Raw genomic sequence first — 22,930 nt, 5'->3', positions numbered from 1 at the left:
AAAAATAGAATGTCCTAGAAAGAGTAAAAACAAGGAAAATCCTGGAACAAAAGAAAAACAAAAACCGCCACTCCATCGCTGGAAAGATAGTTCTGAGGCAACGTCTCTGGTTTAGGTGTCTCGACTGCAGGCTTTACAAGTGACAGCTCTATGTCGTCGGTCTCAGTTTTATCTTGCACTTTCTCCGGATTATGGACTCTCCTGCAGTGGGTGGAATGGACCCAAGTGTCTCTCTCTGCAACCTTCAGTGATGTAGTACTGGTCAGCAGCACTTGGTACGGGCCTTCCCAACGGTCTGTTAAACAACCTGAACGTAAGAAATTGCGGATCATAACATAGTCTCCAGGTTCAACATCATGACAGTTCGTTTCTGGCATACCAGGTGACAGCATTTTTAGTTTTTGTTGTTGTTGTTTTAGCTGTCTACTCATTCTTATAAGATATTGTACAGTCACTTCATTATTACACTTCAAGTCGTCTTGTGGACTCACAATCAAATGAGGTTGTCGTCCGAACAGTATCTCAAAGGGGGACAGATTAAGAGGAGGTCTAGGAGTGGTTCGAATGCTATGGAGGACCAATGGCAAAGCCTCAGGCCATGCCAACCCAGTTTCAGCCATTATCTTACCAAGCTTGTTCTTTATAGTACCATTTACTCTCTCCACCTTACCACTGGCTTGTGGTCGGTAAGGGGTGTGAAGTCTGCTACCGATTCCCATGAGTTTACACATATTTTGAAAGATATCACCAGTAAAATGGGTACCCCTATCACTTTCAATGATTCTAGGGATACCGAACCTACACACAAAGTCTTGTACAATTTTCTGTGCAGTGAACACAGCAGTATTAGTGACTGCCGGATATGCTTCTACCCAACCGGAAAACACATCAATACACACTAACACATACTTTAAATTCCTGCACGGTGGCAATTGGATATAGTCAATTTGTATTACCTGAAAAGGTCCGTCTGTAGGAGGGATGTGGGATGGCTCAGTTGGAATAGTTTTCCCAACATTTTTCCTCAAACAAGTAAGACATGACATTGCTTTCTTACCAGCCTGAGAGGAAAATCCGGGAGCACACCAGTATGCTCTCACCAGTTTGCACATACCTTCTTTACCCAGGTGAGTCAGACCGTGTGCTGCTTCATCCAGGCTTGGATAGTATGTTCGGGTAGCTACAGGTTTACCTTGTCCATCCCTCCAGAGTCCTGAGGACTCTTGACCACATCCCTTCGCCTTCCAGACCGCCTTTTCCTGCAGGGAACACAAATCTTGCATTTCAATTAATTTCTGCATGTCTAATGTCTGAAAAACCATCATAGTCTCGGTCGATACAGTCATAGGTTGTCCTGCTGCCCATTTAGCAGCTTCGTCTGCCCTTTTGTTGCCCAATGACACTGGGTCTTCTTCAAAGGTATGGGCTTTGCACTTTATGACGGCTACTGTTCTGGGTAACTGTATCGCTGTCAGAAGTCCTTTTATGTGTTGTGAGTGTGCCACTGGCGTACCTGCTGCTGTCGTAAAGTTTCTAAGATGCCAAAGGGCCCCAAAATCGTGCACTACCCCGAAGGCGTACCTAGAGTCAGTATATATATTGGCTGATTTACCCTCTGCCAATTCACACGCTCTCCTTAGTGCTACTAGTTCCGCCACCTGGGCTGAGTGAGGTGGGCCAAGGGGTTCAGCTTCTACCACATCCTGATCGTCAACCACAGCGTAACCAGTACATAGCTCTCCTGTCTCTGTCTGTCTATGGCAACTTCCGTCTGTATAAAACGTAAAATCTACATTTTCTAAGGGGGTGTCACGTATGTCGGGCCTTGCAGTAAAGGTCTGATTCAGGTGTTCCATACAGTCATGCGTGTCAGTATTCTTGCCTAACTCATCATCAACCAGGGTCTCCTCACCTCCCACCCTTTGTGTCTCTAGAGACACATACGGAAGGTATGTAGCTGGATTTAAGGTGCTACATCGTTTGATGGTGATGTTTGAGGGTGCCATCAGGGCTAGTTCCCACTTTGTGAATCTAGCTGAAGAGACATGTCTGGTTTGGGCTGAATTTAACAGAGCTGATACAGCATGGAGTGTATAGATAGTTGAATTATGTCCTAATACTACGTCCTCGCTCTTACTTACCAGAAGAGCCGTTGCTGCTACACTTCTGAGACATGTTGGGAGTGATCTTGCCACATTGTCTAATTGTGCACTGTAGTATGCTACCGGTCTGCTAGCGTCACCATGTTTCTGTGCGAGGACGTCTGCTGCACAACCATCAGCTTCTGTACAGAATAGCTCAAAAGGCTTTTCATAATCGGGTATTCCCAATGCAGGTGCTCTAGTCAGACTATCTTTAAGATTAAAGAACGCTTGCTCTGACTCCTCTGTGTGTACAATACGTTCTGGTTTTGAGGAAGAGACTAGCTCCTGCAACGGTAATGCCAGAATAGAAAAACCTGGGATCCAGGATCTACAGTATCCACACATCCCCAAGAAAGTATGAATCTGCTTCTGGCTCTGCGGCAGAGTCATGTGTTGTATGGCCTCAATTCTGTCGGTTGTCAGGTGTCTTAGCCCCTTAGTGAGGCAGTATCCTAAGTATTTGACCTTAGTCTGACATGGCTGTAATTTATCCTTTGCCACCTTGTGCCCTGTTTGTGAAAGATGAAGCAACAATAATTTAGTATCATGTAAACATGACATAAAAGAATCAGAGCACAACAACAAATCGTCCACATATTGAATTAGAACAGACCCATTGTGGGGTTGAAAGGATTGCAAACAGTTATGTAAGGCTTGGGAGAAAATACTGGGGCTGTCAATGAACCCCTGGGGTAGTCTGGTCCATGTGTATTGCACTCCCCGGTAGGAGAATGTAAAAAGGTATTGGCAGTCAGGGTGAAGAGGGACTGAGAAGAAAGCAGAACATAGATCAATGACAGTAAAATGACTGGCAGACGGTGGAATCTGCATGAGGATGACAGCTGGATTCGGCACTACGGGGAATTGGCTCTCAACAACTTTATTAATTCCCCTTAAATCCTGGACTAATCTATAGCCCCTCCCCCCATTCTTATTCACAGGGAAAATGGGACTATTTGCTGTACTGGCTGTACGAATTAAAATCCCTTGTTGTAACAGCCTCTCAATAACAGGATATACCCCTAGTTCCACCTCCGGTTTTAATGGATACTGTGGGATTTTTGGAGCTATCCTACCACTTTTTAGATTGACCATGACAGGGGCTACGTTTGCCATCAGTCCAGTGTCCTGTCCATCTCTGGTCCATAGGGAACCTGGTATTTCCAGCAACATCCCCTTTACTTGAGATGGACTGTGTTCTATAACAGTAGAGTGCAACATTAACCTTTGAGGGGTGTCCAATATATCCTGTACCTCATGTGCGACCTTCTCCGGTATATCTAAGAACACACCATCAGAAGTACAGTATATGACACATCCCATTTTACATAACAAGTCTCTCCCTAGCAAGTTAGTAGGAGCCGCTGCTGCTAAGAGAAACGAATGCTTAGTATGCTGAGGCCCGATAGTAACTTCAGCGGGTTTAGTTAGAGGATAATGTAACACTTTTCCCGTTACCCCCATAGCTGGAATAGTTTTACTGGTCACCTGTAGATTGAAAGGAGAGGTTATCACAGATCGGGCCGCCCCTGTATCTACAAGAAAAGTTTGTTTCCTACCAGCTATGTCAACTATCATTTTTGGTTCTTCACTCTGACTCTCAGTTAACCTCACTGGCTGTAGACTACAGGTATGACCTGACCCCTAGCGCTGACTATTGCTTTCCCACGCAGCATTTGCTGCTGTAATAAGCGCGGGTAAATGTGAGTCTTGTAGTCTATGTGAATCCCTCCTTGGAGGATATTTATGTGACCCTTCATTAGGATTATACCTTCCCTTTGTACAATCTTTTCTCATATGTCCTTCTTCTTTGCAATTGTAACATCTGAACATTCTGCGTTTCCCGTTATGTGGGTTATATGCTGGTGGTTGTGTATGCATTCCCCCTAATGCCTGTATACTCACCGTCATCAACTTGTCACTCTTTTCTTCCCTCTTCCTAAAGATATTTTTGTCATGTTCCACCACAACTTCTCTAAGAGAATCTACCGTGCTGCCTCTCCAACCAGGGGTTGAGGTTTGTACTCTTGTTTTTAGATTTTCCTTTAAACCATCCATCAGTACTGTTACCACTACTCCCCTATGATGTGGGTTCTCCCTTATATCTGATACCCCCGTAAACTGTGTCATTGATGCAAGAGCTCTACCAAAATATTCCGCTGCAGTTCCACTGTCTTTTTGTTTTATGGTGAAAATCTTACTCCAATTTACCACTACTGGAAAATATATGGCTAAGTGCTTGACAATTCTTTCTATATTCTTTTGGTTAATCTCATCAGTCAAGGTGTCATCTTCCTCCAACAAACAATCTTCAATACATTTTTGTATGTTAGTATTGGGAGGAAGACACGCCCTCAACACTACACGCCAATCCTTATTGGTTGGTTCGTGGGCATTTCCTAAGTCTTTAACAAATTTCTGACATTTAGCTAACCCCTTCCTAGGATCTGGGAATTCAGTCATAATGGAACGTAATTCTGATCTAGTCCAGGGACAATGCATTGTAACATTTCTTAAAGGAACTACACCATCCTTATCCGGTTTCCCATTGGGAACTGATATTGTGCGGACTGGGTACGCACCCTCTGGTACACTGACTTCAGGGGACACTACAGGATTTGCTGGTTCTAGATTTAGAACGCTTTCACTCCTAGTGATCACGCTACTCTCACCTATCTCAGCCATTTTCTCATACTTGCGCTGAGCCTCTAGTACACTAACAGCATGGGCAATGGCCGAAATCACAGTGGGTTCATCTTCAGATACACTTGATTTAAACTGGCTTAAAACAGGATAAAACTTAGCAATTTTTCTTTTCTCAGTTTTAATACCGGCTGTACTTACCGCTCCCGCCACATAAGGTGGCGGGGGCGCGCTTGCGCTGAGTTCGCCACGCTTCTCAACGGTTACTTCCGTTGTGCGCGCGCTTTTAGCCACGCCTACTTCCGCTTTGCATTCGCTGCTCTGCCACGCGTTACCTTCCATTTGCCACAATTTTAAACAATCATTATGTTTATTCCTCACTTTCGTTGAGGTAATCAACCATACTTTATCTTTTACAGTATTTAGTACCTCTGCATTAAAACTCCCTATTGTTGGGAAAGGCCTATCACAACCTTTGGTCATCTTGACCCACGTGTCGCAATACGCAGTTGCGTATGCACCATATTTCTTACATATGAGAAATCTCGCTGAACCAATAGGACCTTCCTTAGGCAGTACCTTGGCCTTCTCTAGCGTTTGCTTAGCACCCATATTGAACAATAGGGTCCCAGAAATATCACAATATTCAGCCACTAATTTTCAACTCTACCGCTAGAGATATTTTACCGGCCTGTGGACGTATTTGCTAAAAGCCGCGTCCACTCGCTTCCTCTTGTATTAAACAAGGACCCCTAATACAGAAATATCAATGCGGACTAAAGGGTTATCAGCTTCCTGATCACCCCTGACTCTCCAACAAAATCTGTTGAGTTTATTACAACTGGTAGCATCCGGTAAAGTCAATTACCAGCCTTACCAACGTAATTCCTCCCCGTTACTCCCAAGTCACAATCACGGCTTTCCTTGCCGTGCGGTGCAATCGCAACGCTTAAAGCTAATCCGTAAGCGATGCGATTACCCTTGGGTGCATGTCGCGAAAACTTATTCAGTTTCCGCCCCCCGGTATACCTGCCTTGTATACCGTACATCAGTTGGGCACCTGCCTCGTCAAACAGCAACTGACACTTTATATTGCAATAGATAAAACCTTAGTGTATTTAAAGTCAACAAATCACACGACATACACCTTTTCTGCGCAGAAAATAAAAGAATTCCCAACAATAGTAATAATGTCCCAGAGGTTTTCACAAGTAATTATATTATGCACATATAATAACTATCAAGACGATTGTTTAACCACGTGGCAAATCTACCGGAAGTTCGCGTACGCACAGCAGGAAATACACATACGCTAAGCAATGTAATACAGTTAAAACGCACAATGACAGTAAAAAGAAACAGTTTTCTCTTTTGTCCCTAGGTTCTAGTTAGCGTGCCCTAGATAATGCAAAACGGACATTCGGTTTCACAACACAGAGTAAAATTCAGGTTTTGATCACAATGCGTTCTTACCCGTATATGACGCGTCTCCACCCTTGTTGCGGAACCGAAATCCGTTGGTCTTGCGTATCATCGGCAACGAAACCTCCAAAGCTCACGAGCCCCCAAATTGTTATGTGCGTATTGTCGCTAACCAATAACGATTGTTGAACCTCGATTTGTGTTTCCAACGCACAAATATTTATTCGCAAATAGTAGAATAATATGCTCAAGCGAAGTGATAATAAATACAGCCGTTACTTATCGCAGGCGCTCTGGATCCAGTGCAGTCATTCAATCCTGAAGTCTGGGGACACGATGTCTGAACACTGGATGTGAGGCTGCTGCTTATATACACAATCAAATACAGTAATACAATGAAGATGGTATAGCTTGCATCTATTGGTCCAGGTCTCAGGAAGGTCCAAGGGGTTGTCAATCATTGGCTAGTTCCTCCTAAGGAATCCAAAGGAGGGGGTCACCTCTCCAGGGGGTATGCTCGGCTCTTCCCGCCAAGATTCCTTAGTCTTAAGTAGTTCATAATTCCCTATCATTCATAACTTGTGTATGCACTCTGCGATTCCAGAGTGAATCAAACAGTAGGATATGTAAAGAGGTTTATTATGATACCACTCATGATATGATTCCTTCAACCTGTTCCGTGTATTTCACTAATATGCATGTAACTCTAATATAACATATAAATACTACTATATTTCGACAACTGACTATGTGTTGCAACTACCATTAATGTGTACTATTTTATTAGTATGCGTGTTTGTGCGAATGTATGGTAAAAGACCAATTGCTGTTGCTGCCACGTGTAGTGGATGCGTATGCCCTTTCACGCCGTAGCGTGCCCTTGTACGTCGTAGCGTACCGTACGCATCTTTTCAGACAAAGACAACCAAGTTTGCTCGACTTTAATTGAAATGACTTTATCCAATTTGCTGACTTCGACAGAGGAGACGGAGCAGAGAGGCTGCGGTGGTGACAAAATAACCTCTTCCCCCCTCCCCGTGCATCTGAATGCTGTGCGGCAGCCGTGACAGGTATGGTCAGCGGTCGCCGCACAGTTTTAAAGTCATTTAGTATTCTGTGGCGCCCTCCAGGCGCCCTCCGGAGTGCCTAACCTTGCCTAATGGGAGCAGGGAGCGCCGGGCCTGGCCGCCCCTGCAATATCCCGTGTTTTTGAAGCCGGGTTTTTGCAGGGTCTCGGAGCGTCCCAGCTCAGAAACACCATTCATACTGCACCTCGGACCCGGGAATTTCCCGGGTTGACCTCATTCATACTGCACAAGTCTGTGCCCTGGCAATTTGTGGGAGTCATCACCAGAGCAGTTTTCATTGGCTGAAAACATTTTTTTTTTTTGTAATAGTCTGCTTTTCTGCTGTTTTGTCCATAAAGATGTGTGAGTGTATCTTATAAGATATTTTAATTTTTATTGTTCCATTGTATCATTTGTAAACAATCAGACATTTCTTCAGTGTTTCCACCAATTCCGTTCTGTACTGCTCACCGCTCCGTACTTTACTTAAGTCACCTATGTAAAGTATGTGCGACCTTTCTTTTTCGTTTGTTTCTTATAGTGTGGATGATAGAAGTAGTTGTTTCAGTCCATACTGTTATTTTCCTCTCGAGTTTTAGTTTTTTTTTCCTGGTTTTATGTATGCAGTTAATGTAAATATTGTGAGCATTACAGGGCAGACAGCCAATCAGCTTGTTTTCTGTGCAACCCGGGTTGAAAAACCCGGGTTGCACCATTCATAGTGCAGGCGACCCGGTAATTACCCCTCGATAAATCCCGGGTTGAAGACCCGGGTTTTTAGACCCGGGATTTTGGACTTGTACCATTCATACTGCACCAAGACCCGGGTAGTTTGAGCTCGCCCCGGCAAAAACCCGGGATTTTGGTGCAGTATGAATGGGGTATAATTAGGTAAGAGTGGACTTTAGCATTTAGCATGTCATATGAACTAGTCTGTGTGCCCATTTCGGTTATTGCCAAAGAGTGGGATGTTAAAGGGTATGGCCTCAGAGTCCCCGCCAGGCTCCCCGCTCCTATACGCCTATGGAGAATTTCCATTTATGGACCAGGATTGTACAATGAGGGGTACACCAACTACCTGCACCTCAAAGGTAAGTCAGTCGGGTGAGTTATAATGGAGCGTGGCTCCACAGGTGGCTGGTTGTCTAATAGTTCCAGTGCTTGGCAGTATTAGTGACAGTGATCCCAAGCAGGCCTTGGGAGAATTATCGGAGTTCACTGTTAGCAGTTAGGGGAATTGTGAATGAGTTTAGTATCAGTCAGGAATGATTTAGGCCATTAATCTTACAAAAGAGTACTGTCAGAGAGATATCGTGAAAATTGTCTCCATATGCCTCAGTTGTGGCGCAAGACTCTGGTGATAAATGTGATCTCCGTACTGACAATTCTGCAACAATTTATGGTCTATGGACCTCCTGGCAGTTACACCTCTTGGTTGATGTCGAATTTGAGCATCTAAAAGTATCAGATTATGAAGAGTTGTGCACGGAGCTGTACTTAAATGCTGCCATGCTAGTTCCCCCCAGCCACCGGAAGTCCTCTGAGCCTAGGTTTAAGTCATGTGTAATGTCTTTCTTTCCAACTAACACAAATCTTCATAGATGCAAACAGCTTCTTTTGAGCAAGCTGTCGGCTCAAGTTGCACTGCGTCAGTCGTCAGACTGATGATGAGTCAACACAGCACACCAATGTGAAAGATTATTATGACATCTGGTCAGGCTTAAAATAAATGGCCATATATATTGACATCTCTACCATATCTCAATCTGCTACACCTTGTACAGAATATGTAATGCTGGATTCTAGTGGGGGTGAACTAATATTGTGTGACCACCGTGTTTGCGTGGGTTTCCTACGGGTCCTCCGGTTTCCTCCCACACTCCAAAAACATACTAGTAGGTTAATTGACTGCTATTGAATTGCACTTAGTCTCTCTTGGTGTGTGTATGAATGTATATTAGGGAATTTAGACTGTAAGCTCCAATGGGACAGGGACTGATGTGAGTTAGTTCTCTGTACAGCACTGCGGAATTGGTGCCGCTATATAATTAAATAAATGATGTTGGTGGTATTGACAGCAGTGATGAGGATGATGTTGATGGTGATGACTTTGTCAACATTGAGGAAGATGACCACTGTTAACCCATTAGTTAATTTTTAAAAATCTCTATCTATTCAACAAGCAACAACCAAAATGTTCTCCTCGTGGGTGTTACGATTCCTAGTAAACTCAGCAAGCAGCCACGGAAGTATAATACAAATGTCTTTATTCCAGCAAAATATATAAGCAAGGGTTCAGTTCAATGAACATGCAGGTTTTCATAAACAGGTATAACTCCCAACATAAACATGAACAGGTGTGGCAGGAAGGTACACAGAAATAACAGGTTCCACAGAATGCTAATGTAGTTTGAATGCAGGGATAAGAATGGTGAGTTACCCAATTCCAGGATGCAGAAGTCTGTCCAGGAAGCAAACAGAGTCCAGGCAAAGTAACTGACACAAGCAAATAATCAAGGTCCAGAAGTCAGGCCAAAAGGTTAGGGCAACAGGCAAAACAGCGTGGTCCAAGGTACAGGCAAATGATTCAGGGTCTCAGGCAAGCAGGCAAGGTCCAAGGTACAGGCAGGGGTCATACACAAGAGTTCAGTCCAGCAGGTATATATCAAATAACACAGGAGCATGTTAGCAGCAGCCAGGAACAAACGGGATGAACTAGGCCTCAGGCAAGAAGATTAACTCCTTCAGTCATGCTGAAGAGTTTAGGAACATAACAGCAGCACCTCTGGTGGTATAAGGTACTGCTGCTAGATACAAAACACAGGAAGAGTTGTAACAGTGGGGACCTAAAATGTCAATTGATGCCGCTGTTATCTGTCTAATGAGCTTCATTTACTGCCTCTGTACAATTTGGCACACAGACTGTCTAACATTGAAAGTATTGTCTGTGGTCTTTCTCCCACCATTTCCTTTATGGATGAGGCCCACTTTGGTGTATCTTCTTTTCTAATATGACTATCCCATCAGCCAATGCTCTGCCACTATGTTTCATAGAGATCAAATCGTTTTTTAAACTGATAGGTATTTGTGGCGCTGCTCTGTCACTATATTTAGCCAGCCAGCTCGCTGCCATCTTTGGGCGATTTTGGTGAAAGTCTTGACAGTTGTAAGGTGGGCATTAGATAATAGACTGTAAATGAATGCTAATGCTATAAATACTAATCCATGAACACAAACCGCTCAAAATTACAGGTTTTCACCTGATTTTCACAATTTTTAATGAAATATATATACAAAACCAAAACACGAAGATGGTTCTAGAACCAAAACTAATTCATGGGAGTATGCTCACATCTCTAAGTGTTCTGTTATTCATTATAGAATCTGGAGAAGATTAATTTTTCGGTCTAAAGTGAAGATAGAGAATCCAACATGTGCCATTTTTGAAATTTCTTAAAGATGGTTTACATAAAGGTCTGACTCTTTCCACAGTAAAAATTCAGGTATTTGCAATCGGTTTTCTTGTTGATGCCAGGCTAGTGTCTCAGGACATTATTATTATTTTGTTTTAAGCACTAAAAGATTGCGGCCTGGGATTAAAGCTTTTGTGGCACCATGAGATCTTAATATTGTTTTGGATGCCTTCATTTCGGATCCATTTGAACCTTGCCAAGATTTTCCTATGACATGGTTCACTCTGTGTTGTTTCTAGTAATAATTACATCTGCGTGTCTAATGGAAGAACAGCATGCCTTGTGGTGTAAAGAGCCTTTCTTAAATATCTGTGTGGACTGGGTTGTGTTAAGAACTGTGAAGATACCGGGTATATCTGGCCCAGTGCTACCCAGTACCTTCTAGGATTCGTATGGTCACTCAGGCAAAATGCAGTTATAAAAATACAACAGTATATTTATTGTCATACAAACAACACTAGAATATTATATACACACAGTAAATAAATGCCAGGCAGATTTACCACATCATCTGTCCCTTACCCCAATAACTTAAGGAGATATAGTCACCTGCTGTCCAGACTTCACGACCCATGGATCCCTCTCAGCTGCATATATAGACTTGAGTTAGAAAACGTCAATTCAAAACTCCATCTTGCACCTTCCTGAATGAAATCCAAGCATGAACCCCCTCCCCCCTGGAGTTGTTTCTTATATATCACAGTTCTAATTTCCACAGTCTTTCCCCTCCCTGGGCAAACTCCTGCGTCTATTCTACTTAACCATTGTTCAGTGCTGGACTGGGGGGGTTGGACAGGGGAGTGAAGATGAGCTGTCCTTTCAGAGAACCTCCCCTCTTAGATGGCCTGTCTGCACTAGCCTGGTGAGAACAATGGACACTAATTAGTTTTCCTACTCAGGCACATGGCAACCTGATCCCTACCCATAATCCCCCTGGCTTCACTTTAAAGACAATGAATAGCAACCTTACTTCAAGTTATCAATATACAATAAACAATATACATATGTACACTGAAATACAATGTCCCCTTAGCCACATGTTATTGGACAATGTAGTTGTAGTCTGGTGAGCTGGGGAACAAACAGCATGGGCTATAAAAAGTACTATAATCCACATTATGTGAGAAATGAGACATGCTCACAGGGTTATCAAACTCATTTCGTCACAAGAACTAATCCTGCTTATTTACTTAAATTAGTTTTCTCTATCCATATTAACCAAGAGATAATACTACAATTTCTCTGTTTACAACCAACGAATGAAAAGGAAGACTAATTACATACTCTGTATCTTGTTAGAGCAAAATCTGCTTACCTTTCCAGAACAAACCGTTTCAGGAAGACAAAGCAAATTTTTGTTATTCCTGGAGGTTTTTGCAAAGGATGTGCTCCATCCAAACCTACTTTGGCAAGAGTTGTTATTGCTCAGGCCTACAAGGGGAATAGGAGTGAAGTTCCTGAAATTTTAAAGGCACTTTCTACAAGGTCTCTGGCTACATCTAGACCTCAATGGGCTACATATGCAGCTGGATAGTCATCTCTGCAAGCCTTGACCAGACATTATCTTTTAGCAGTCTTATCCTCTGCTCACATACAGTTTGGGACGTAAATTCTCTTAAGGAGTTATATTCAATAAATAGATAAATTATGCATTATCAGTGTTGTTGTACTTAAGCCCAGATTTATACCAGTGGCGGATCCAGGGGGGGGGGGCGATCGTGGCGATCGCCCCCCCTAGCAGGGGCTTGCTGCCAGTGGCTGCACAATATGTGCAGGTCCGCTCGGCAGGGACAGTGTGCTGCCCGGCTGCTCTGATTGTGTTTAAAACACAATCACAGCAGCCAGGCAGCACATTGCCACTGCCGAGCGGACCTGCACATATTGTGCAGCCTTGAAGTAAAAAAGGGGGCGGGGCCTAAATCGCCCCCCCTAAATCGCCCAGGGTAGGATACTTTTCTAGATCCGCCCCTGATTTATACTGCTTCAGTACATCCCATTGTAAGTGCTGCAAATGAGTATGCAAATGAAATGAAATAATTCCATTCACTGTTAATTTGTTTTCCTTGAATTACTCCATGCCAGCCCTACATTCCCACCCACGTTTTATATTTATGTTTTCGTAGGACAGCTTAGGTTGTTTCTCAGACACCAGAGTGGATGAGGAGTCGCCTTTTATATCCTCCAGGTGTCTCTTTATTTTCCTGTCTCTACTCATCTGATTAGGGATTTATCTCATTGTAAGGGCTGCCATGTAGTATTTCAAGGAAAACAAATTAATGTTGAGTATAATTCTGTAATTTCTCTAGTGTAATTAACTGGTTATATGTTCATGCCTAGGGGTTTAGGAGGTAATTGATCTACATGTACCCTAATATAACAGGGACCTTTTATTATGTCATAACAGCTGTTTAGTCAGGGAACTCAAAATAATTTGGTCGCATATATTCATGTGTAAGAAAATATATTTCAATGTTTTTATTTTTTGGGGTCTAGTTCATACTTGCCAACTCTCCCGGAATGTCCGGGAGACTCCCGCATTTTGTGAGAGTCTCCCGGACTCCCGGGCGAGTGTGGCAATCTCCCGAATTCTGCCCACTTCACTAGGAAGTGCCCCACTTCCTAGTGAAGTGGGCAGAATTAGATCCCAAACGCCGCGATTCCCGGTGAATCGCGGCGTTTGGCCCCGCCCCCGCTGTCAAATGACGCAATTTGCGTCATGACGTCACAGGGGGCGGGGCCGAAATGACGCGATTTCGGCCACCCCGCCCCTTCACGCCCCCCTCCACTGGCTGGCTCCCGGAAGGGAGCTGAAGAAAGTAGGTAAGTATGGTCTAGTTCCATTTGGTGGGACATGTAAATACAAATGAAAACATAAAGCAGCACTAAACTGCATACGATTTAAAAAGAAAACAAAATTAAAAAGACAAAAAAACAAACAGGAGCAACTTCTACAGATTATAGAAAGACAAATAGAAACTACTGTTCTCCTGATTTATTACTGCTATGATTGTAAGTCATTTTGTCTATTCTTAAAGCTGTGGTTTAATGTTTGCCACCACTCTAGTAATGCTCTTTTCAGTCGCTAATGGGCCCATTCCCATTTTGTGTTAAAAAATGAGCTGCATTTTAAATTTTAGAACATGACAAAACCTATTTCTCATGTTTGTTAATCTTAATTTTTAATATACATTAATTTTTTTTATTGTAGAAAAGCTGAAATGTCGCTGGGTCGCCTTGGAAAGCTGCGTCAGCAGTCCAGTGTCCTGTTCTTATGTGACATGCAAGAGAAGTTCCGACATAACATAGTCTTCTTCCCTCAGATTGTGTCTGTGGCTGCACGGATGCTTCAGGTAAAATAAATGCCTTACAATGTAAATGAAATCTATAGATAAAATGCATGTTATAAAAAAGAGGTTTTTACATTCTATGCATGACTGATTCAGATTTTGAAGATTGTGTACTTAATTTGTTTGTATAAACAAATAGTGTTCAGAAGTGGAATGCTGTAGGCGTTAGGATGACTTTCAGAAGTATAAATAAAGGATATCAGAGGCTTTGACTCATGACAGTTTTTCTGAGGAAGCCTAGTAGATGCTCTTAGTAAATATCTTATCTTGAAACATCAAATCTTGAAAAGGACAACACTTACTGAAACACAAGGCACACAGACATTAAAGAGTGAGAGTTTTCGAAATGCCTGGGATCTTGTAAATACTTGACTTTTTAAAAAAAATAATGCACCTACATGCTCTTTTCAGACGCACATTATGGATAGCTAGTCATATATCAATATATGTGTTCATAATATTGAAAATCATATTATGTCCAATATTCTATACTTGCATAAAATAAACACACATCAAACTACAATGTTGTCTCAATTCCATTTCAGATGCAAAAATATTCCCAAGATTTCTCGGACAAATATATTTAGCGTAAACTGGTCTGTCATGACAGACAAAAGAAATTTCATTTTTTTTTTTTGTGTAGAAATACTCAATACATGTACACAGATACTGAGAAGTACTGACTGTGTTGCTACAAAACTAGAGAAGTAGTACAATTAAGTTCCCCAAACATACAAAATAGCATCAAATAATGTGTATTACATCCACAAGGTAAATTATACTGACATATAAACAGAATAAGAAAATATTGGAATAATTGAAGTTTTAGCCCCCCCCCATGACAAACAATAAAAGTAATACTTACTGTACAGCACAAATTCATGGTTTATGTTGGGCAGCTCAAAGATCAATAGGGGGAAAGCCATATATAAATTGCAAATTGCAGTTACACAAAAACTTGAGACACTTAACCAATGGATTTAGAAGAGCGACATTTTAACAGTGGAGTTCCTCAAGAATCTGTGCTTGGATCAGTCCGCTTTAATATCTTTATTAGTGACATTACTACTTGCTGTGAAGAGAAAGATTTTGTGATGACACAAATATAACACAGGAATCCTTCGGCGTAGAGGCCTGGAAAATAAGAAGTCCGTGTGTGTGTGTAGTGAAAAGAACGCCAAACAAATGCTGCTGACACAGCTTTGCTGAATCAGTTTACTGTAGTTTTATTTAGAGTTGTCAGGGTGGTACAGACTGCAACTCTTGTAGTCCCAGCAACTCAAACAAACAAAAGTATTTACAATTCCACGCAACCTTGCTGCTAGCTAGACACAGTCCCCTCACTGGCTGGTTTCGGTCACCCTGCCCTCAACAGAAAGAAGCTACTTATGCTTCCTCCCTAGCACTAACTAACTGAACCCTTAGACAATTACAGCCATGTGCTCCACTTTTAACCCTGCAGATTGTCAGAGGAATTATTAGTCTCTCCCTAAAAGGTCTGTGGAAAACTGCCCTTTTTGCCTCTATATATATATATATATATATATATATATATATATATATATATATATATAATAGATACAACATTAAAACCACTTGCCTAATGTTCTGTAGGTCCACCTTGTACCACCTCTTAACAGTTCTGACCTATCGAGTAATGGACTCTACAAGACCTCTGAATGTGTCATGTGGTATCTGGCACCAAGACCTTAGTAACAGATCCTTTAAAAGTTCTGTGAGTTGTGAAGTGGGGCCTCCATGGCTCAGACTTGTTTTTCATGCTGAAAGTGGCCACAACCATCAATGTTCAGGTGGTACATGTCAAAGTAACTTTAACATGAATGGCAGGACCCATTGCTCCATGGTCCAGTTCTGGCATTCATGTGCCCATTGGTGGTGGACAAGGGTCTGCATAGGCACTCTGACCGGTCTGTGACTACACAGGCCCATACTCAGCAAGCTGGATGCACTGTGTGTTCTGACACCTTTCTATCATAGCCAGCATTAACTTTTTCAGCAATTTCTGTTACAGTATCCCTTCTGTGGGATTGAACCAGACAGGCTAGCCTTCGCTCCTCAAGCACATGAGTGTCCATAACCCTGTCACGGTTCACTAGTTGTCCATCCATGGACCACTTTTGGTAGTTACTAAGCACTGCATACCAGTAACACCCCACAAGACCTGCTGTTTTAGAGACCTTCTTACCCAGTTGTTTAGCCTTTACAATTAGGCCCTTGTCCAGGTTGTTCAGATCCTTACGCTTGCCCATTTTTCTTGCTTTCAACACATCGACTTCACAGACTGACTGTATGTATGCGTATGTATGTGTGTGTGTATATATATATATATATATATATATATATATATATATATATGTATGTGTGTGTGTGTGTATATATATTTATGTATGTATATGTGTGTGTATATATATATATATATATATATATATATATTTATATAATTACCGAACTGGATTGAAAATAAAGAATAATATATTTGTTTTAAATGGTGAGTGCCCTCTCTTCTTTTTGAATATGTGTTAGCTGCTATGGAAGTGGGAGCTATTGTGGAGCACCCCAAAGGAGGATTTGCTTGAAGATGCGAGTGCAGTCTTTCCAAATAAATATAAATATATATATATATATATATATATATATGAGAGAGATATGGATATATTAGATATTCTCTCCTCCTACAGCTCCGCCCTCTCCCTTGCCAAACAATCCTTCTTTAAGTCCCTCATTTCTTCTCAGTCCTCCAATCCCGCAGCCTCTTTGCCACACATAACTCTCTGCCCCCTCCCTTCCCCCATCCCGCTCTCCCTTTCTGCCACCTGGCTTCGCCTTCCTTTTTCTCCTCTAAAATTAAGACTATCAGATTGGACATCTCCACCTCGTCGCACACTCCAGCCACCGTCATTGCTCCATCTTCCTGCAATAGCCAACTCTGGTGCTCCTTCCAACTCAGGTGATGAAGCTCATTCTTTCTTCCACCCCCTTCTACCTGTCAGCTGGATCCTATCCCTTCTCACCTCCTTCGCTCCCTCTCCCCCACTGTGTGCTCCCACCTTGAACTCCTCCTCAATCTGCCACTCTCCACTGGCCTTGTCCCCTCCTTCAAACAAACCCTTATCTCCCATTCTTAAGAAACCCAACCTTGACCCCACCTCTCTAGCTAACTACTGCCCCATATCTCTTCTCCCCTTTGCCTCTAAACTACTTGAGCGGATTGTCTACAACCGTCTCTTCAGTCACCTCTCTGCTAACTCCCTCCTCGATCCCCTCCAATCTGGATTCTGGCCCCTCCACTCCACTGAAACCGCCCTGGCCAAAGTTACTAATGACCTCCTATCTGCCAAATCCAGGGGCGACTTCTCCCTGCTCATTTTCTTGGACCTCTCTGCAGCCTTTGACACCGTGTACCAGCCCCTCCTTCTGCAGACCTTTCTTTCTCTCGACCTCTCTGGCTCTGTCCTCACTTGGTTCACCATTAACCTTGCCAACCGTTCTTTCTCTGTTTCCACTCCTGACTCATCCTCCCCCTCCTCCACCCTCCCAATTGGAGTCCCTCAGGGCTCTGTTCTCAGTTCTTTTCTTTTCTCACTGTACACTACCTTCCTGGGTGATCTCATCTCTTCATTTGGTCTCCAGTACCACCTCTACACTGATGACATTCAACTCTACATCTCTTCTCCTGACCCCCTATCGCCCTCCTCTCTTGTGTTTTCTGACTGCATTTCTTCTGCTTCCTATTGCGTGAGTTTCCACCAGGTGCTCCGATTTCCTTCCACACTCCAGAATCATACTAGTAGGATAATTGTCAGTTATAAAAATTGACCTTAATTTCTCCCTGTCTCTGTGTATGATAGGGAATTTAGACTGTAAGCTCCAATGGGGCAGGGACTGATGTGAATGAATCCTCTGTACAGCGCTGCAGAATTAGTGGCACTATATAAATAGCTGATGATGATGTGTGACAAGAAAGTTTATGTTCATTTGCTATAACACTATCGCATATGTTAAATCGGCATAATCACTTTACTGGCTGTAATTTTTTTGCTGTTGGCTTAGGGTGGTGAAAGAAAAAAATGTTTGTCATACAAGGGAATAAGACCACAGCATTACATATATATGTGTACCTTATGGGGCAGGATGTGAATAAAATGTGCTGGTCAACATATTAAATATATATTGCAACACAAACTTTTGGATATGTTCTCTAATATGCCAAAGATACAGGACAGCACTAGTCTGAAACTATTTACCAGTAAAATTCTCCACATTGAGTAACTTAAATATTTGTTTACACAAACAGTGCATTTTGTTATTTATTAAGCAATTCTCATTAGAAAGGGATCTAAAGTGCAAGTATAACAATGTAAAGTCTTGGACTAGTCTACATTTCTACAACACTGACTGAGCATCTCATATTATACTTAGCCAAACCCTAAATTAAGTCAATAAAGAAGATGACTGTTGTTTCCCATGTACCCCTGCCCATATGTAAATTGCCAACAGCACCCAAACCATCTCCCACAGCCCCAAAACCCCAGCTATCTGCGAGGACCTTTTAAATATCTATGAGATCACATTGTTGAATGGCACCAATCAGGAGAGATAAAAGAATTTCAACTATCATCAGTAAGTGGCGAAAATGTGGCACAGAAGGACATTGCCAAGATCAGTATATCCCTCCAAAGTGGATGACCAGTCAAGGAGAAAACTCTTCAGGAAGGATACAAAGAGGCCTATGCCACATTTAAAGGAGTTGCAAAAATTTCTAGCAGGAACTGGTCACTCTCTGAATGTGACAGAAAAATTCCATATTCTGCACATGTCAGGGCTATGGGGTGTTGTGACAAGACAGGTTACAACCGACATTGGAAATAATGCATTCACTGTGTCAGCCAAGGTTAATGCTGGCAGAGCAGAGACACATAGGGCTAGATTTACTAAGCTGCAGGTTTGAAAAAGTGGGGATGTTGCCTATAGCAACCAATCAGATTCTAGCTTTCATTTATTTAGTACTTTCTACAAAATGACAGCTAGAATCTGATTGGTTGCTATAGGCAACATCCCCACTTTTTCAAACCCGCAGCTTAGTAAATCTAGCCCATAGTCTAACGTACCCCTGATTTTCACCAAGGATAACTGTAAGGAGTTTTGGAATTCAATGCTAGAAGGTCTGCAGGTTGCAACCCTCTGTGTTGCCTCCTGGTGTGACCATCTGGTACTGTACTGATTGTGGAGTGTTGAAATGGTGTGATGAATATAGGTTAGGCCACCGGTGTTCCTGTACCCAAACAGTCAGTGAAATGCCAAACCAGAACCAGAAGAGAAATAAGGACAGTCTGGAATCAAGAACCAGAAAGAGTGCCGGGAAGTGTGACACAGACTTAGAACTGACAGGAAAAGTTTTACGCCAAAACCAAAGACTCAGAAAACTCTGCCATTTATTAGTGCTCAGAGTCAGGTTTAAATAGACTGGGCTCATTTAAACCTTTCAGCCTGTGACATCAGCAGATATCTAACTGCAAGTTATATTGGTCAGGAAATGCTGCATGCTCACCGCATAGAAGCAGCGGCTGAGTGAAGAAGGATAGATTACAGGGTACAAAGTCCAGTAAATGAAGGGCTGGCGCATAGCGGTACCCCATCCGGACATCAAACACCCTAAAGTTGTGGGTATCAAGGATTTCATTAACCTCGTATTGTTCTTTCACAGTAATGAAAGTTGGAGGGGATCTAACAGTGCAAAACTTGATCAAGAAGTTTAAAAACTAAATAAAAAAAAAACATGGAAAACATTAGACACACGTATGGAATGAGGAAGTTCCAACCTGATGACTGACAGATTAATTAATTACTTCCAAAATCTTAAAAGGATCAATAAAGCGAGGAGCAAACCTCATAGATATGGAGACAAAGATATCAAGTTGACAGCCACACCTTGTCTCCTGGATTTTGGGAACTAGATTAGTCTCTTCCTATTCGCTTTGACTTTGCGCTATAAAGTTTCATTTGGTTTCTCTTCACTTTGGACCAAATGTTAGAAAAGTTCCAAAGAATGGAATCCACCACCTGAATTCAAAAGACTGACCATCAAAGTGGGAAGGTGGGAGTTGTTTTGAGCAAATTCTACCTATGGAAGTAAGTCAACCCAATCACCCTGGTTGGCTGAAATGTATTTTTATATAACACTATGCAGGTTGTGGTTCCTGGGTGGATACCAGGAGAGACTAACACGTGTAACGAGTGTTCACAGGCAAGATAACAGGATACACAGAAAAGTATCTGACATAGGATACCAGGATATGCAGAGAGTATTGGGTACTGGATACCAGGATCATCTGAGAAGCACAGGATGCTGGATGTCACTATTATCAGAGATGCACAGGACCTTGCATTCCAGGATTAGCTGGGAAACACAGGACGCTGGAATCCAGGAAGAGCTACCGAAGGATCTAGTAAGCAAGCCAAAGGGTCTGGCACGTTAATCTTTCTAGAATGGGGAGTGGGAATAATGGACTGAGAGGTTTCTGTCAAATGGAACAGGCTGACATGAATTTTTTCACATCCTAGCAAGGCGTGGGTCACCAGAAGTCTGGAAAATTAACACTTCAGTCTTCTTAATTTCTGCAAGTCCGATAAACTGGGAGGCATGAGCACAAAGTAATAATTTGGGGTGAAGATCTGGAGAAATAAAAGTTTTCCTGGTGCCATATTAGCAAGTTGGGAAGGCGTAATTGCCAGAATGCAGTTTGAATCTAAAATAGGTTTGCTTCCCAATGAAGGATCAACTTCAGATGAGTTGAATGACTAGGATAGATCATCAGTCTCGCTGCTTTTAGAGCTTGGCCTTTAGGTGAGCAGGAGATTAAATGTTGATTATGCATTGATAAACATGGTTAAATTAACATTCAATTCAGAATTGCAATAGTGAAACCAAAGTGCATATATATATATCTAATATATATATATATATATATATATATATATATATATATATATATTAGGGATGTGCACCGGCGACTTTTGAGGTCTCGTGTTTTGTGTTTTGGATCCGGATTTTCGTTATTTTTGAGGTTCGGATTTGTCTCGCAAAACACTTGACGAAAGGTCTCGGTTCGGATTTAAGGTTTTGGATTCGGATTTTTTTTGAAAAAAACATAAAAAGTTTAAAAATCAAGTTTTTGGGCTTATTTTCACTCCTAGGCTATTATTAACCTCAATAACATTCAATAACAAGCATTTCCACTAATTTACAGTGTATTCTGAACACCTCACAATATAGTTATTAGTCCAAAACGTTGCAACAAGGTATCTTTCTGGACTGCGTAGAGGAGTGGGTCACCACAATATATATTAAAAACCCTGAACTTTTATGATTCACACCAATAAATGTACCTGGACTGCGTAGAGGAGTGGGTCACCACAATATATATTAAAAACCCTGAACTTTTATGATTCGCACCAATAAATGTACCTGGACTGCGTAGAGGAGTGGGTCACCACAATATATTAAAAACCCTGAACTTTTATGAATCGCACCAATAATTGTACCTGGACTGCGTAGAGGAGTGGGTCACCACAATATATATTAAAAACCCTGAACTTTTATGATTCGCACCAATAAATGTACCTGGACTGCGTAGAGGAGTGGGTCACCACAATATCTTAAAAACCCCGAACTTTTATGAATCGCACCAATAAATGTACCTGGACTGCGTAGAGGAGTGGGTCACCACAATATATATTAAAAACCCTGAACTTTTATGATTCGCACCAATAAATGTACCTGGACTGCGTAGAGGAGTGGGTCACCACAATATCTTAAAAACCCCGAACTTTTATGAATCGCACCAATAAATGTACCTGGACTGCGTAGAGGAGTGGGTCACCACAATATCTTAAAAACCCTGAACTTTTATGAATCGCACCAATAAATGTACCTGGACTGCGTAGAGGAGTGGGTCACCACAATATATTAAAAACCCTGAACTTTTATGATTCGCACCAATAATTGTACCTGGACTGCGTAGAGGAGTGGGTCACCACAATATATTAAAAACCCTGAACTTTTATGATTCGCACCAATAAATGTACCTGGACTGCGTAGAGGAGTGGGCACTGGGCACCACAATAAAATATATAAAAAACCTTCAACAGATCTGCATTACACTACACATACGGCTGCTCCTCCATCCTCTCCATCATATACATGTTGGAGTTTTAGCGTGTGACAACCTCTTGTTTTTGATAATGTCAGTGCATTTTGAATATTTTTCAATTTGCCCCACACCACTGAATGTACTTTATCTATGATACGCAATACGCATCTATCTATCTTGACTGCGTAGTGTGGTGGCCCCGGTACACAATTTGGTACCGAGGCCACAATATAATTAAAAAACCCTCCACGTGTCAGAATTCCACCAAACAAGTATCTGGACTGCATAGTGGGGTGGCCCCGGTACCCAATTTGATACCGGGGCCACAATACCTCCTCCAAACATGGTACAGACAATTCGTCATTGAGATCCCAGACAGACAGGGTCAAAGTGTTATTGTTTGACTTTGTAAACCCAAAAAACTGTCCCTGTTGCACATAGTCGTGCAATGAAGACTGACTTTTTCATTTAAAGGCACCATCTTTCAAGTGTAGTGTTTGTAAGTCTAAGTCATATTATACTTTTGGTAAAATTGGTTTATTTTGTTCCTCTTTATGGTAATTAGTAATAGAATTAAAGTATGAAATAGAATTAAAGTATGAAATAGAATTAAAGTATGAAATAGAATTAAAGTATGAAATAGAGTGGTATAGAGTTGTAGTG

At 41.9% G+C, this 22,930-nt stretch overlaps 1 protein-coding gene across 3 annotated transcripts in view; it reads left to right on the top strand.

Moving 5' to 3' along the window:
• The window catches only part of ISOC2 (isochorismatase domain containing 2), a 137,924-nt gene that overhangs the window by 13,251 nt on the left and 101,743 nt on the right, over positions 1–22,930 (top strand). For all 3 annotated transcript variants that reach the window (XM_075191314.1, XM_075191313.1, XM_075191315.1), the window contains exon 2: positions 13,958–14,099. In XM_075191314.1, coding sequence (XP_075047415.1) covers positions 13,968–14,099 — 132 coding nt within the window. In that variant the 5' untranslated portion in view covers positions 13,958–13,967. The remainder of the gene's footprint in view (positions 1–13,957; positions 14,100–22,930) is intronic.

This window comes from Mixophyes fleayi, chromosome 11 (assembly GCF_038048845.1).
Source record: "Mixophyes fleayi isolate aMixFle1 chromosome 11, aMixFle1.hap1, whole genome shotgun sequence".
NCBI classification, from domain to species: Eukaryota; Metazoa; Chordata; class Amphibia; order Anura; family Limnodynastidae; genus Mixophyes; species Mixophyes fleayi.
This window is presented reverse-complemented; position numbering and strand designations above follow the sequence as displayed.